Genomic DNA, 17,014 nt, shown 5'->3' with positions numbered 1-17,014 from the left:
ATTTCAGAAAACAAATAAACAAGGAAGAAAGTGTTATTACAAAAAATAAACAAGTATGTTAATAATGTAATATATATTAATAGTGTCCAATGCAAAATAAAATATAGCTATCACTTGTTGTTTCGTACCACCATCGACTTTATTGTCTTTTTGCATTAAAGTCCGATACAGTATATTGATTGTCATCAATGACAGCATTTTCAATTAAGTTATCGACTTCGTTATAATTATTATTTTCATCTCAAGTTCAGTCCTCGTAAACACCATCCTCATCTCTATCATCTTCATCACCATCTCGATCATCGTTTCTTCTGTCATCTTCATCACTATCGTCATCTCTATCATCTTCATCAACATCGTTAGTTCTATCATCTTCAGGTCTATAGTCATCTCTATTATCTTCATCATCATTGTTATCTCTACCATCTTCATAATCATCGCCATCTATATCATCATCATCTTCTTCCTCATCCCTATCATCTTCATCACCATCATCATCTCTATGATCTTCACCACGATCGTCATCTCTATCATCTTCATCACCATAGTCATCTCTATTATATTCATTATCATTCTCATCTCTATCATCTTCATCATCATTCTCATCTCTATCATTTTCATCATCATCGTTCTCTCTGTCGTCTTCATCAGCATCGTCATCTGCACATTATCCATTACCGTCATCATCTCTATCATCTTCATCTCTATTATCATTCTCATCATCATCGTAATCTTCATCGTCATCTATTTCATCTTCATCGCCATCTCTATCATCCACATCACCATCGTCATCTTGATCATCTCCATCCTCATCTCCATAATCTTCATCACCACCCTCATCTCTATCATCTTCATCACTATCGTCATCTATATCATCTTCATCATCATTTTCATCTCTATCATCTTCATCACCATCGTCATCTCTATCGTCTTCATCACCATCGTAATCCGTATCATCTTCTTTACCATGGTAATGTTTATAATATTCAACAATAGCGTCATGTATATCATCGTCATATAACAAATAAACTATCAACATTGCCATCGTCACCTCAAACATCACCATCATGATGGTCATCTCTATCGTAACTGTCATCATCGAAAATTTGCGCTTGTCTTCTTGAAAATTTATGAAAACTTTATAACGCCGTCACTACGTGATTATGCGAAATGACGTCATAGAAGGTTCATACGGTTATGGCGACATGACGTAATGATATGAGTCGTGTTTTGAGAAAACTGGGCATAATGCATGTGCGTAAAGTGTCGTCCCAGATTAGCCTGTGCAGTTCGCACATGCTAAGCAGGGACGACACTTTCCGCCTAAATTTGATTGTCGGTAAGGAGGGACTTTCTTGAAACTAAAATTACCATAAAAGCGGAAAGTGTCGTCCCTGATTAGCCTATGCGGACTGCACAGGCTAATCTGGGATGACACTTTACGCACATGCTTTAAGCCCAGTTTTCTCAGAACAAGGCTCATATAATCAAACAAACTTTGGGTAATATTGGGGGTTTTGTTGCACCTTGGAGCTCCCTATTTAGTCCTGTCATAAACTGGCATTATCTGGCTGTCCGGTTTGCGCTCCCTCCAAAGCGATGTTCACCAAGGTTAAACTCCCGATCCCCTAAGTTTGATTGGTGGTCACCATACCGGAAAGGTGGGGTTTCCTGTGAGTACTCCGGCTTTCCCCACCCCCGATAAAAGAAGAACACAACAAAAATGAAAATCGTTCAGTAACAACGAAAAAGCTGAAAATTGCAGCTATAATTCCAAAACGTGTTCCAACGCTCTTGGGTCTAATAAATTAATGAGGTAGGAGTGCTGTGACACACTCGGAATGCACACACAATGCAGACTCTGGACGAAAGGCCCTCATAAACTTAGTAATACACACACATTGCCATTATCATTCATCTGTAAAGGGATCTGTTCACGGTTTGGTAAATTGACCAAATCGAAAACAGTTGTTTCAGAATCGCAAATTTTCGGTTTAGTTATGATATTTGTGAGAAAACAGTATTACTGAACATTTGCCATGGTCTAATATAGCCATTATATGCGTCTTTTGACGATTTAAAAACCTAAAAATTATAAAGCGTTGCAACGTGAAACGATTGAATAATTTGGAGAGTTCTGTCGTTTAAATTTGTGAAACTACGAAGATTGCGTATATAACGTATAAAATACGCATCCTATGTATGCATGGCAGGATAGCTTAGTTGGCTAATGCGTTTTTACTTCAGGATTCCGGGGTCACTGGTTCGAGCCCTGCTGCGGGCTCCTTTTTTTTTCCTTTTTTAAATTTTATTTTTGATTTTTTTACTGGAGCTTTTAAAATTTAATGTTTACATTTATCAATATAAAGCATTTAATGACAAACTTCAAAACATGCCAAAATCTGTGAAAAGGCCCCTTTAACGTAGTGAATAAAGCAATGGTTTCAAAGCAGGAATGCTAGCAATCGCCACATTGCTAACATGCAATAAAATACCCACAAAGTGACACTATGCAAATATTTTCCGATTTTGGTGGCAATAAAGATTAATCTAGGGATTTCTAAGTTCTGTCTTAGAAACACCACAGCGCCGTAGCTAGCGTGATCTTTAATAATGCAAAGTGTCTACTTTCTAAAATGCTCTGTCGTTATAAACGCATTTAAGACAAATATTTTTTATTAATAATCACACAACTTACAACATGTGATATAATTAACGTATAAATAGTCCCCCATTTACTGTTTACTACACGCTTATATCCATGTGCACGTGACACGTCTATACGGTATGTGAGTCTGAAACCAGGTACCAATACCTCCAGTAATGGGAATTTATTGTAAAAAAGCATAAGATGTGCGCTGATGACATACATAAAAAGTTAAATTTTACTATTTATGTGTATGGAAATATATAGAGTTTGTATCAATCTGCCAGTGTGGTTGTTATCTTGAAAATGACCATATAGAGCGTAAAATGCTCAATCAAATAATTGTTTACGTGCACGTGACGCATGTAGACGGTATGCGGTTATACCAGCATGGAAGGTGTGTGGGTAATCTACTCTAGACTAACTGACGGAAAAACTCTGGTTGCTTAATGATTATACTTATAAAGAAACCTATGTATCAACGTGCTAAATATGGTAAATTGGCTAATAGAGTTGAACGATGCATCCAATATAGGGATGCTCGGCTTATGTTTAGTTACCTGTGTAATTGTCTATATTACTAGTATTTTGGGGGGAAAATTGCCAAACTTTAAACTACAGACATGTTCATAAATATTTTTTTGAAAAAAAACAACATAAAAGAATAATGTGAACATGAGATCTATATAAGACACACCGGGTCTTACTGTCTCTATCAATAGCGGAAAGTAGGGGCGTACTTTGGGCTCAAATATAGGCACACGTGAAGAAATCTATAAAATTTCGCTATGGTAGACAATTTGCATACTGTATATTGGGGTAAACCAAGAAAACCCGATTTAAGAGTATATCCACGCTTTATGCATATTTAAACAAATATTTTTTTCGCGTAGGCCAAAAAGATAATATCATTTTTGTCCACTCATGTGCACATTGCCAAAATATTAGGAAAGGCTAAACTTGTTTTGGTTAACTTTTTAAGAAACCTTCCTGTATGCAGAAAGTTTTTCCAATCTCTATTTACATGTTTTAGTTATGTTTACGACTGTACAGCAAAGTTATCGAATACGATCGAATTCAAACAATCGCAACCTTAAAGCTATTTTATTATAGGAACGACATACAAAATATACGGTCGGTCGGGTCGATGAAACACGTGACTTGTAATTAACGCCTTGTCATCATACATTATATTTTAATATAAGCGACAGCCTTTCTCGGCGCTCGAAACCATTTAACCACTGCTCCGTCGATTTTCAATGCCAATATAATATCATTTATTATTTTCCAGTAAACATCTTTGTATTTTATGCAATAGATGAAAACAACATCCTTCTACGAGTCACAAAACAATCCTTAAAAACATATTATTATGTATGTTCAATCACATTCTATGTTCAAACGAAACTTAGCGGTCTAGTTTGTATTTTAAAATGCAGAGACGCAGACGTTATCTACGTCTCTGTAAAATGAAAAGACCCATTTACCATATGAAACATTATAATTTATTTACACCAAATTTTTACTCAAGTGGGAATGGATATGCATGACACGTAGACCTCTTTTCGTAAAGAGGACGCCTTTCCGTGTCTGAGTCTGTAGGATGCCTTTTATCAGGGTTCGGATCTTTCATCGCGCTTGTATTGAAATCAAGCGCTTAACTTTCAGTTGCACCCAGACTAACATGCCTAATATCAGGGGTGGTATTCCAGAAGCATCTTAAGTTAAATTTTATTTCTATCCTTAAATTGGGAATTTTTCTTAAGTGTTTCATTTCATACTGCAATAGATCTAGTTAGGCATCGAAAATTTACATCAAAATAACATCATTGTGTCAAGTTTATTTGAGTAATACCAAAAAAAACATGCATGTCTTTATTTAGTAAAGAAATACAAAACATTGAAATTTTGAACTTAAGTGAAAATATTTAAGAAATGACTTAAGATGTGTCTGGAATACGACCTCAGGGTAATTTTGGTCCGGATCTTCCATCGCGCTTGTATTGAAATCAAGCGCTACTAACATCTCACCAGGTGCCTTTTTATCCGTGGCGGACCAGTAATGTGTATTCTGTGACTTTACATAATAAATACATACAAATAATATACTATCCTATGTGTGGGTTTATGTTTACAATAAAATTTACCTTAAATCGAAAATAATACTCATACAAATAACGACCCGACACAGCTAGGTATTATTACAAGTTTTGGGATGTGTGTGTTTTCATCTGGAAACATTGCCCCTCCCTATAGTGCATAAAAGGAAGCTACACCAGAGAAAATAAGACTTAATTGACCAATGGTCTTTAAACCTTAATTGGTTCTTGACCCATTGTTAGTGAAATGGCTGTTGTGCGAAATGTGCGAACGTTCTTATGAAAAGTCAACCATCAAACTGCATGTGGGGCAATGATCTAACTGTTATCAATCTTGATAATTCGCGAGATAATGGCCTCTTAACAGGATACTGATAATCGATTACGGGCAGTTTATCTTTATGCAAAGATCGATGAATGCATCTGTCAACTAACATTCCCGCACCATCGCTCTATCGCTGTTGAAATCGGGTGTCAGATAGACCGACCTCATGTGTGATCGACCGCGGGAGACCTACCTTTAATTAACAGGAAATGATAACACACGATTTAACAAAGAAAGTCTAGCATAAACAAGATATAATGTTGGATGGCCTGGTTTATTTAATTTCATATGTATACAGTTTTTAAGGAGCAAAACATAGTCGCACGTGTGACATAATATTTGCAACTTTGCTGCAGACGATCTGAGTGATTTCTCCTATTTAACCGGACTATCACGAATTTATGCGGAAGTTACCGAGTCATCGATTACTTCTATGTTTATATCTTGTCTTGGTAAGATGTTATATATTTTATCTTCAAATTCATATATGCAAACATCAAAACTTATGCGAACAAATTTATTTTAAAAACACTATTCGTAGAGTATGAAAAATACCATATAAGCACTACTTAAAATAATTACAATGACAATGAATCATCAGACAATCACATCTCCTAATGCTCTTTAAATTAATGAAGCTGAGTCATACCGAGTCAGTGTGACTGACTGAGAGTCCGTGGGAGGGGCCAAAGAAAAGTAATTACAAAACCACTACAAAAAGGTAACAATTTACATGATGTTACTCTATTATTAACTAGGTTTTGAATGTGCTTTGTGAAATGAATCCACACAATTTGATGTATAGATTGTAACTTAACTAAATTTTGAAGCAGCATCACTATCATTCTTTTCGGATACTTACGAATTTCGGATACAAACAGATTTCGTTCCTTATTATGATGTTTTACCGTTTCTTGTATGTTATTATTTGTGCTATATTAAAATATTTTTTTTAATTCGGCTAGATTGAACTTTACCGGTACGCAGTTGTTTACCACTATCGACAAAGCGGGGGTTTGGGGGCGGTAGCCCCAGATACTAAAGAAATATATAGGATAAAAGTATTATAAGGTGTTGCGTTAGTTGTTATGTGTTAGGTGTTAAGGGTTAGGGTTAGGGTACGCTGTTTGATGTTAAGTGTTGCGTACCGGTAAAGTTCAATCGTCCCTTTAATTCTTTAATAAATATAACTTTTCTTTGGGTTACGTAAAAATTGTATAAAATTCATTAGCATTAGCTGTTTTATCCTTAAGGCTGAAGTTGTATTTAAGAATCTGTCAAAAATTTTATTTTAATATGAATACATTTATTCATGTAGGCAATAGTATGAGAATTTAGAATTAACCATTACGAAGCAGAAGAAATTTAGTTTGAAAAGGCAGTTTGCATAAGATATTGGGTCTTTTTCAAAAGCAGATGAAGATTTTGTTAACTCAGATTATTAATTGTGTAAGATATATGATCATCTAATTGAACAGAAAAGCAGTTATGATTAATGTGTTATATTTCACACAGTGCTGAAATTTGTTCACTCACATATTTACTACTTAGGCCCCACCATTGTGATATATTAACTTTGAATGATCACTAAAGAAAATATATACTGTTACATTTTGACTTAATTTATTACAGTGCTTGAGTGCAAGGACTGAAAACTGCATCACTTAAATTAAGATTAAACTTTGAACTGTGTTTGTGTTCGAAAATGAAATAAATCACATGTCAAATGTATGAATACACGAATAGAATTTTCATGATTACATATTTTCAAAAGTAATGAAAAAATATAAGTTTTAACTTTCATAGCAACTGCAAAAACATTGTTAGCATTCTATAATTTCAGGTCTGTATAATTTCACCATAAGTGATAAAGATACTTAAATGTTATTTTCATTGAAGATATCGTAAATACCAGGTCAATTGATTTTAGTCAAGCAGCAACAGACTGGTCTTATCTTAAGTTCATTCACATTTCTAAGCTCTATCTGAAGATAAACTGTAAGGTTTAAGCATTGGTAAATGTCAGGAGTGAAATAGGAGTGATTTTATAATAAGTTTATAATAAGTTTTTACAAAATGAGAAAGATGCAGGAAATCTTTTCAGTATTATTGCCTAAGTTTATCAGGTTTCAAATGAGGAAGTTGATGCATAATCCATTATAATATGAATGGTTGTCAATTGAAAATGAAATCTTACTCGGGTGATGAAGTCTTGCATTGTTAAAACATGTTAAACTGAAATGTAGAAAAGTGGTTGAAATGTGAAATTTTCACTTTTTTGTGGTTTGTTGTAGAAAATTGTTTTCATGTATGAATTCCATCTTGCATGTTAATTGCAAATTTTAACCATGCTACATGCATACATTGTAGAAGATTATAAGTGAATGTGTAACATTGTAATTTAAACGCTGGAGCCTGGAAAAAAACTAAAGACTTCTTGTTTAGTTTTTGTTTACAACTGTTTGAAATTGAGTTTTTAAATAGTACAAACAATGACACATTTTCAAATAATTAGAGTACTCTGTCAGCAATGAGCTGATTGCAGTGTTTGGTGATTAACTTGTATGTGCATGTTTTTAAATCTATAAATCTTAATAATGTTGTTTTCTCTTTTCAGATCTTGCCATTATACCTGTAGAATCTCAGTAAACAGTGACCATATTGAACACCTCTACAATTAACCAAACATGGAGGGATTCTCTCATATTCTCCATGTTTTGACGGTACTTTTGCTTCTGGTCATCATTTTTATCTTCAGCATTCTTGCCGGAGGATTAGGACCGGACAGAATGGCTGGATTTGACCCCTTTATCCAGTATGGACAGTGGGCAACCACGTTGCTGTACTTGTTACGGTTCCTTACTTTCATTCCTATTCCACAGGCGATTTTCAACTTTTGCGGTTTAGTGATGTACAATACTCACCCACCCAAACCAAAACTGAAGACTTCAACACTTTTTGGCCCATTTATATGTTTTCGTGTTGTGACGAGAGGTACATTTCCTGATTTAGTGAAAAAAAATATTGAAAAAAATGTTGAAGTGTGCTCTAGGATTGGTTTGGACAATTATATTATTGAAGTGGTCACTGACAATGTCATGAACTTAGCAAAGTCTCCAAGACATAGAGAAATTGTGGTACCAGCAAAATACCAGACCAAGAATCATACACTGTACAAAGCAAGAGCCCTGAACTACTGTTTGGAACCTGGTATTAACATGCTGACAGATAATGACTGGATTGTGCATCTGGATGAAGAAACGCTTTTAACTGAGTCATCAGTAATTGGCATTGTAAATTTTATCAATGACGGCACATATAAATTTGGACAGGGGGTGATAACGTACGCTAACGAGGAAATCGTCAGCTGGGTCACAACCCTGGCTGATCTGGTTAGAGTTGGAATGGACTACGGTATGATTAGATTCTGCCTGAAGTATCTACACAGACCTGTCTTCAGCTGGAAGGGAAGCTTTATTGTATCAAACGCTGGAGTCGAAAAGCAGATTACCTACGACTTTGGTCTGGAAGGAAGCATTGCTGAGGACTGTTTCTTTGCACTGACTGCTTGGAAAGAAGGGCATCAGTTCGGGTTTGTAGATGGAGAAATGTGGGAGAAAAGCACATTCTCAGCCATGGACTATATTCATCAACGAAAGCGCTGGGTACAGGGTATATACAATGTGTTCTTCAGCCCACTTATACCATACCGCTACAAAGGTGGTATCACTCTCATGTTGTTATCGTGGGTTTTTATGCCATTCACTGTACCGAACATTGTGCTAGTGCCACTGTTTCCGCTGCCGATGTGGCGGTGTGTAAACGTTCTATGTGCCTTTATGGGTGCTACGATGCTTTTCTTGTTCATTTTTGGTGCTATCAAGTCATTTTCTCCACGCCGTATGGGATGGCCGAAGTATGTATTCCTCTGCTTTGTTCCAATAATAATCGTGCCAGTGTCGATGGTGTTAGAAACAATTGGTGTGGTGACTGCATTGTGTACAACCAAGAAAACATCATTCCACATTGTGGACAAACAGACCGTCTTACCAAAAACTGTATTGCCATCCACAGCTCACACTGTTCAGCATGTTTGAAAATACTATTGTATGGCATTTGTTGGTTGTCATTTGTGTTTGGCAACACCTGTTTTCATGGAATTATACGTAAAAAGAGGGTCCCATATAGCTAGCAGTGCTACAGCTAGGATTTGCAAAGAGCATGGGGTGTTATAATGTCAAAAGGGCACTTTCGAGCATGTAGTATTTTGTCAAAAAGGCACTTTCCAGTGGGCGGTCGTATCCAGAAAGCTCCCTGTTGCTTATTAATTTTTATATTATTAATATTTCTTAGAATATATAATCTCAATTATTATTAAACCATGCAAATAAAATGTCTGTTATGAGGAATTAATTAATATCAATGTAATATGAGATTTATAAATTAAAATATGTCGAAAAAAGTAATTTTGTTTTTAAAAATAAATAAAAGGGCAGGGTTGGTCATCCAAAGCGCAGGGCTGGGCTTCGGAAGGGCAAGGTAGGGTACTCATCCATTTAGGCATAGCTGGAGCACTGGCTAGGATCTAATATTGCAACTACAATGTAGATGCATCCTATTTCAGATTCAAATTCATGTTTTGCAGACATTGATAGAGAATATTCTTTATTAAAGTCAGAATTCCAATACTTTGTTGGTGAAAAAAGGACCTTAATGGGTGTTTTTATGTCCCCCACTATAGTAGTGGGGGACATATTGTTTTTGCCCTGTCTGTTGGTCTGTTTGCGCCAACTTTAACATTTTGCAATAACTTTTGCTATATTGAAGATAGCAACTTCATATTTGGCATGCATGTGTATCTCATGAAGCTGCACATTTTGAGTGGTGAAAGGTCAAGGTCAAGGTCATCCTTCAAGGTCAAAGGTCAAATATATGTGGCCAAAATCGCTCATTTTATGAATACTTTTGCAATATTGAAGATAGCAACTTGATATTTGGCATGCATGTGTATCTCATGGAGCTGCACATTTTGAGTGGTGAAAGGTCAAGGTCATCCTTTTATGTCCCCCACTATAGTAGTGGGGGACATATTGTTTTTGCCCTGTCTGTTGGTCTGTTTGCGCCAACTTTAACATTTTGCAATAACTTTTGCTATATTGAAGATAGCAACTTCATATTTGGCATGCATGTGTATCTCATGAAGCTTCACATTTTGAGTGGTAAAAGGTCAAGGTCAAGGTCATCCTTCAAGGTCAAAGGTCAAATATATGTGGCCAAAATCGCTCATTTTATGAATACTTTTGCAATATTGAAGATAGCAACTTGATATTTGGCATGCATGTGTATCTCATGGAGCTGCACATTTTGAGTGGTGAAAGGTCAAGGTCATCCTTCAAGGTCAGAGGTCAAATATATGTGGCCCAAATCGCTTATTTTATAAATACTTTTGCAATATTGAAGATAGCAACTTGATATTTGGCATGCATGTGCATCTCATGGAGCTGCACATTTTAAGTGGTGAAAGGTCAAGGTCAAGGTCATCCTTTAAGGTCAGAGGTCAAATATATGTGGCCCAAATCGCTTATTTTATGAATACTTTTGCAATATTGAAGATAGCTACTTGATATTTGGCATGCATGTGTATCTCATGGAGCTGCACATTTTGAGTGGTGAAAGGTCAAGGTCATCCTTCACAAGGTCAAGGTCATCCTACAAGGTCAAACATCATATAGGGGGACATTGTGTTTCACAAACACATCTTGTTTTCATATTTGATAATCATAACATAAAGTTCTTTATGGTGCCTCATATTTAGTGGCATTTTTTTCGTTCATTGCGTGGGGTTGCGTGCGAAACCTGCTGTATCCACTTATCATTTCTGTATGAGGTACAGTGTTTACTCACTTGATAGCCATTTCGGAGCATTTGGTAATGATATGAGTCGCGTCGTGCAGAAATGGGTCTTATGTCAGAAGCTACTTAATCGGCTATACTAAAGTCAGACAAGGTTGTGTGGTCTCATATGCAGACAGCAAAGCTCCTTACCAGACTGTGCAAAGCTTCAGCTGGTCTTTAGCTATGTTTGCCACGTATAACCCATTTAAGCATTACGTTGCTCATATATATATATAGATAAAACTTTACAGGTACTGCCTTATTCTTTGTAATTATTATTTGAAAAGACCCGATAAACATGTACTACAAAACAATGGTAATAACCTGCTTTTCTGTTTATCATACCTCTATGCCCACATTTTTAAAGAAATAATATTAATAAATATAATAGAAAGGACTTTTAGGGGCAGTGGATATGTACGGTGTGTTCTTGCGTTTGGAGCATTTTTGTGCTTTATATCTATAAAATGGGCATGATTTATGTATTGTATTGTGTGTTTTTTGTTTTGAATACATGTACTTAAAACACACATTATTATTGCATTTTTAATGAGTTTGTTCATATTTTTAATGAGTTTGTTCAAGATAAAAGGTTATTTTTAGGATGAATGTTTTAGCAGAAAGTAAATATTTTGCTTATTATTTACATACATTAATGACTTTGTCATGCTCATGCTTGTAATCATCTTTTCTCATTTTACCTGCAATGTCTCGACGATAATTTCAGTATTATATTGAAGCATTTATCTTATTTCTATCTGGAAATGTATACAGCTTTAATGTTTGTATTGTAATAATCCATGTATGTTTCTGTGCAGTTTTATGTAAAGAGCATCAGTTCTTTTCCTTCAAAATACAATTTTCAAATATTAGCGATCAAAATAAGCCTAAGCCTTCAAGCCCTGCAAAAAATAATATGGAACCAGGCCTGCTAAAATGTTCTGGTTTATATAGGGGGGTTGTATCACTTTCATGGTCTTAAGTAATATTTTTACAATTCAGGCTAGCTTGGCTGATGACAGTATTACTGTTGATTATAGAATACTTAGATATGATACATATTTGAAAAATCATACTCTTTGATTTTTTGTTGTTGTATTCAATGACATGTTTTTAAACTACAGCAGTAATATCTAGCTACATGTACATGTGCATGCCAGTTGTTGCCATATATTTTAGTGAAATGTATTCCTATTCAGTATTAATGTATTGTACCGATCAAGTTTGTTGTCTCTAATGTTTTGCTTTGGTAGATAGTGTACCTTGGCTTGTTACATTTGCCTATGTGTTTTTCTTTGTTTAGTAGATTATTAATGTGAATGTTGTTGCTGGTTTTTGTTTGATAATTTTTTTTAACATTTAATGTTTTATGAGACTTGGAATACTTCAGTTGTTTATAGATAGAAAAAGTTTCATAATTAGGTTCATTTCAATAATATTTGCTTTTGAAATCATTATTCATTCTTTAAAACATAACGAAACAATATAGATGATTTTATTATCTAATGTTGCATTCCATTATTCATAATTAAGAGTCTCAATTTTGTTAAGATATTAACCCAATCAGCTTAACTGAAAAAAGGATCACAAGTGTTTGAGCTAGATTTGGGGCATGGTACCTGTCTCATAAATCTGTTTAGTCTAGAAAAAAAGTAGAAAAAGTTTTATTGTTTTCATACTTTAAAATATCAACAGAAATAACTATTTAAATACCATAACTATCACAAAGTACATACATGTAAACAAAGTCTATTGAGTTTCAAATGTTTGACAAAATTATCATTTCAATTAATATAGTTGTTGATTTTCATGTGTTTCATACATAAAGCTTACTATGTATGCTATTAAAAGGAACTTATTTACTTATGTTTTGCTCACCTGTCACGAAGTGACATGGTGAGCTTATGTGACCGTGTGATGTGACACTGATGTCCGGCGTCCGTGTGTGCGTGCGTGCGTGTGTCCGTCAACAATTTGTTTGTGTAGACAGTAGAGGTCACAGTTTTCATCCAATCTTTATGAAATTTGGTCAGAATGTTTATCTTGATAAAATCTGGGTTGGGATTGTATTTCGGTCATCTGGGGTCAAAAACTAGGTCACTAGGTCAAAAACTAGGTCACATAATAGGTCAAATAATAGAAAAACCTTGTGTAGACAATAGAGGTCGCAGTTTTCATCCAATCTTTATGAAATTTGGTCAGAATGTTTATCTTGATGAAATCTGGGTTGGGATAGTATTTCGGTCATCTGGGGTCAAAAACTAGGTCACTTGGTCAAAAACTAGGTCAAATAATAGAAAAACCTTGTGTAGACAGTAGAGGTCACAGTTTTCATCCAATCTTTATGAAATTTGGTCAGAATGTCTATCTTGATGAAATCTGGGTTGGGATTGTATTTGGGTCATCTGGGGTCAAAAAACTAGGTCACTAGGTCAAATAATAGAAAACCTTGTGTAGACAATAGAGGTCACAGATTTCATCTAATCTTTATGAAATTTGGGGTGAATGTTTATCTTGATGAAATCTGGGTTGGGATTGTATTTGGTTAGTCAGGTGAGCGATTCAGGGCCATCATGGCCCTCTGTTCTGTATATTTTGAAGTCTTCAATTTCATTTCTTTACCGGTACTTGAAAGAAAGAATATTCACTAAAATGCTCAAGTAAATCTACATGTTCAAATGTATAAATGGAAGAGGGAACATAATAACTGAGTTAAAGTTCAAAATGCAGAAACGATGACTATTCACCATATTATATTCCTTGAAAAGCATTGAAAGTATATAAGTTAGAAAGGATGTATGTCAATAGGGAACTGAAGCAGTATTAGGTTCTTTTTTTATGTCACAAAGGAAACAGGAAGTCAGGCAAAGACAGAGATAGTTAATAAATGATTACATGTATTCAATTACTTGCAAGAAACACTTCTATTAAGTATTCAATAAAGTTCACAGTACTTAAGTTCCTAGAATGTGTAAAATAATTCCAAGTTAAGTGGTAGTTATTGGTTATCATTACAAAATTACATTATTTAAAACATTTCTGTTGCAAAATATGCTGCTTAGTTTTTAATTTTCAAATACTCATTCTTTTATTTTTAATCATTTTTACAGTTTTTGTAGGTACCTAGAATGTTTAACATTTTATAATAACAATTTTAATATTCGACGTCTTGAAATTGATATTTACATTAAATGTTGAAACCACTCTTCAATGGTTCATATCTGTTACTGAATTTATTGCTTACTGATAGCTCCAAGCAATCTCAGTTTTATGACCCCTCATTACTTGATGTCATTATGCCAGGGGTATAAAAGTTTGTTAGAGTTTGTTTTCATACACTGTCCTGTATACTGGTATAAAAGTACAGAATGTTTGTAAATTTCGCTTATCAAATGAGACGCCTAATGCGAAAATGGGTCTTCTGCCGTATACGGCCAGAGTTGCTCCAGCCCAGCCATCATATCAGTACAGTCTGGTCAGGAACTGCCTTGTCGATAAATATGACTATGAAATCTTGCGTGATTTGATAGGGGACAGAGTAGCTCCTCACCAGACTACACCATTGCATAGCCTAGGCTGGAGCTATGCTGACTTCACGTGGCATAAGACCCATTTTGGCATGACGTTGCTCATACTAGTTTACTTACTAGAATAGTTTTTTCAGAGGGTATCACAAAAATGCTATTTTATGACATAATAAAACATATGAATATATTAGTTTACTAACTACAATTGTATTAAGTCTTATCAAAGTGTATCAGAAAAAAATTCAAGCACCTGACTTACACTAAAAGTGATGAGTATCAGTTAAAAATACATTTACTAACAAATACTTACAGCGGATAATGCAAGTAACAAAGTGGAAAGTTGTATATTGGTCTGTGTATTTAATTACCTCGCTGTTTTAAAATATTTGAACACTATTCTGGTCATTATATACATAATAAACAATAATGTCATGTCTTATCATGGTTGTATAGATTTTCTTTTTAAATTGTCGTAGTTTTAATTGTTTAATTTGTTGCCAATACCTGCAAAATCTAGTTTGATGATAAGAACAAGTCATGTTGTGAGTTTTGTCTGCATTTAATTGCATTTTTACAATTATATATGCTTCAAAATGATCAAATATTTGCAGGGTTCGACATTAACTTTTTTCACAGCAAGACCATCGGACCAGCTCCTCTTAAAATGTACTAGCCTGAATCTGATGTCTACTAGACCATAAAGGACATAGCAAATAAACACAATTGTGTCGGGTAACTGTTTAATCATGTAACTGTAATCAGGATTTATCAGTAAGTAATCAGTAAACAACAAACAATTATTTGTATGCATAGACTAGAGTAAAACAATAAAATAAAACTATTTAACAACATAAATTGTTCGTTATAATCATTTCACTGTTTTATCAACACTTGAACAAATGATGTCTGTACAGCTGAGCAGGTGATATTTATTCAATGTCATCAAATTCTGGCCTTCTTGACCGCTGTGCTCCATGCCACCACAGCCCCAAGGCCCTTTTTCCATCATAATCTGAGGGCGTTGGTCCCTCAATTGATATGGCCATAAGCTAGTTCAGAATGTCAATGTTCAGGCGAGACCTCCAATCTGTCTTAACTCTGGCCATCCTGGAAACCCTCTCTCACACACTGCACTGGAGACTGGTATGCACAAGATTATTTCAACCAGCATAAGGATATTTTTAAAAGTATCTTTTAGATTCTGGTTGGTGAACAATCTGTGGTAGAAGTTTGACACACTTGATGTGGCACTGCCTGACTGGCGATTCATGTGAAAATTCAGTGCTGGCCATTCTGCACTCTTAACATGATCAATGTCACATCCCATCCTTGTCAGAACTGAGTTATAGTGGTCACATAATTTGTTTAAGCTATCTTCTCCATATACTGATCTCTCTGCATCAGTGTCTGGCATGTTGACAGGGTAGAATATCTGCATACATTTTAATAGCTGGTTTGACTCTATGTCACCAACTCTTTTGGTCATATGGTCAATCACCAGATCGAACAAAGCATCGTGCTTGTTTCGAAGCTGTTCCTGGTTCAATCTCGGGGCGTTTAAGTGGACTCCCTTGTAGATGTGTTACTCAGTGACTGTATCTATGAAGCACTGCAGGTTTACCCCAGTGCGGTGATGTTGAGCCACAAGTCTCAAGCATGCAGTTTCAAGTGCCTCTGATGCTGCAGGCAAATCACAACTGTCCTTCTGAAAATCAGTGACAGGTCACTTAAGATACACAGAACGTCTTTGAGAAAGTGCATGTAGAAGATCAGTACATAATCTTTCATGTGGTTCAAAATTAGATGTGCCCTGCCTTGAACTTCGACTGATCCTGTTCTGCTTTCGAGTGTGTTCTCAAAGTGTGCAACAAAGATTGTGTATTTACTCAACAGAACATCCAAACAACGGCTGAGATGTGGCATCCATCTTGTTCCTGACATGTTGACTGATTTGACCATATCTTCGTCCATGACATCAGCCAATAACTGAAGCTCTCGGAGTGCTTTTTGGCTGTAATGATAGTGTTTGTGTAGGGACATTAAAACTGTCTTAAGATCATCGAATATCTGTCCATCCTTTTCCCTCATAGCATATATTGCACCAAGTCCAAGTCTGTGGCTAACACGGTGCATGGCAAAAAATGGGGCACCTGGCCCCTGAGCATCTTGGCAACACTTTGTCTCTTCTCTAAATTAACGCTTGCTCCATCTGATCCAGTTGTTATCAGTTTCGGCTTCCAATCCCACCCTGGGTCAATAGTGTCAATGGCAGATTCAATGGCCCCTAGAACCGCCTCTGGGTGTGTATGCTCTACTGCTTTTATACTCACAAAAGCATTCTTTGGAATCCCCTCGTGAACAAACCTAGCGTAGACAATTTCATTCAATTTCATAAACAAAAATATGCTTCGGTCTTTTAAAATAATGTTTCTTTGAAATTCATATCGTATTCTAAACGTGTCGTACGATGTTTGATGAAACGGCCCCCTGCAGGTCATTTTAATCATGGACATATACAAAC

The 17,014-nt window shown here is 35.4% G+C and overlaps 2 protein-coding genes across 10 annotated transcripts; one reads left to right on the top strand and one right to left on the bottom strand.

The window, feature by feature from the left end:
* Window positions 1-247: 247 nt before the first annotated feature.
* LOC127878449 (prostatic spermine-binding protein-like) lies at window positions 248-867 on the bottom strand. The gene is made up of 2 exons (XM_052424975.1): window positions 779-867; window positions 248-554 (listed from the first exon to the last, which is right to left on the bottom strand). Exons 1-2 carry the CDS (start codon window positions 865-867, stop codon window positions 248-250), a joined length of 396 nt encoding a protein of 131 aa, XP_052280935.1.
* A 4,417-nt stretch (window positions 868-5,284) lies between these two features.
* LOC127877834 (beta-1,4-mannosyltransferase egh-like) lies at window positions 5,285-15,348 on the top strand. Of its 9 annotated transcripts, none has more exons than XM_052424105.1 (4): window positions 5,534-5,792; window positions 7,689-9,968; window positions 10,310-10,455; window positions 10,754-15,348. In XM_052424105.1, exon 2 carries the CDS (start codon window positions 7,759-7,761, stop codon window positions 9,166-9,168), a length of 1,410 nt encoding a protein of 469 aa, XP_052280065.1. In that variant the 5' UTR covers window positions 5,534-5,792; window positions 7,689-7,758; the 3' UTR covers window positions 9,169-9,968; window positions 10,310-10,455; window positions 10,754-15,348. The 9 variants fall into 9 exon arrangements, with proteins under 9 accessions (XP_052280059.1, XP_052280065.1, XP_052280060.1 ...); XM_052424100.1 differs by having other exon boundaries at window positions 10,310-10,607; XM_052424106.1 differs by having other exon boundaries at window positions 10,310-13,062; window positions 13,232-15,348.
* Window positions 15,349-17,014: the final 1,666 nt, after the last annotated feature.

The sequence above is a fragment of the Dreissena polymorpha genome, chromosome 4, assembly GCF_020536995.1.
Source record: "Dreissena polymorpha isolate Duluth1 chromosome 4, UMN_Dpol_1.0, whole genome shotgun sequence".
Taxonomy (NCBI): Eukaryota; Metazoa; Mollusca; class Bivalvia; order Myida; family Dreissenidae; genus Dreissena; species Dreissena polymorpha.
The sequence above is the reverse complement of the archived record's forward strand: the minus strand, read 5'-3'. Positions and strand labels throughout refer to the sequence as shown.

What these genes read in the sequence shown, in the direction of transcription:
- LOC127878449 (XM_052424975.1), bottom strand. Translation starts at nt 867, where the DNA reads ATGACGATAGTGATGAAGATGATAGAGATGAGGGTGGTGATGAAGATT. An exon ending in ATCAAGATGACGATGGTGAT is followed by an intron (nt 555 to 778) that starts GTGGATGATAGA and finishes TGAATATAATAG; the next exon opens with AGATGACTATGGTGATGAAG.
- LOC127877834 (XM_052424099.1), top strand. Translation starts at nt 7,759, where the DNA reads ATGGAGGGATTCTCTCATATTCTCCATGTTTTGACGGTACTTTTGCTT.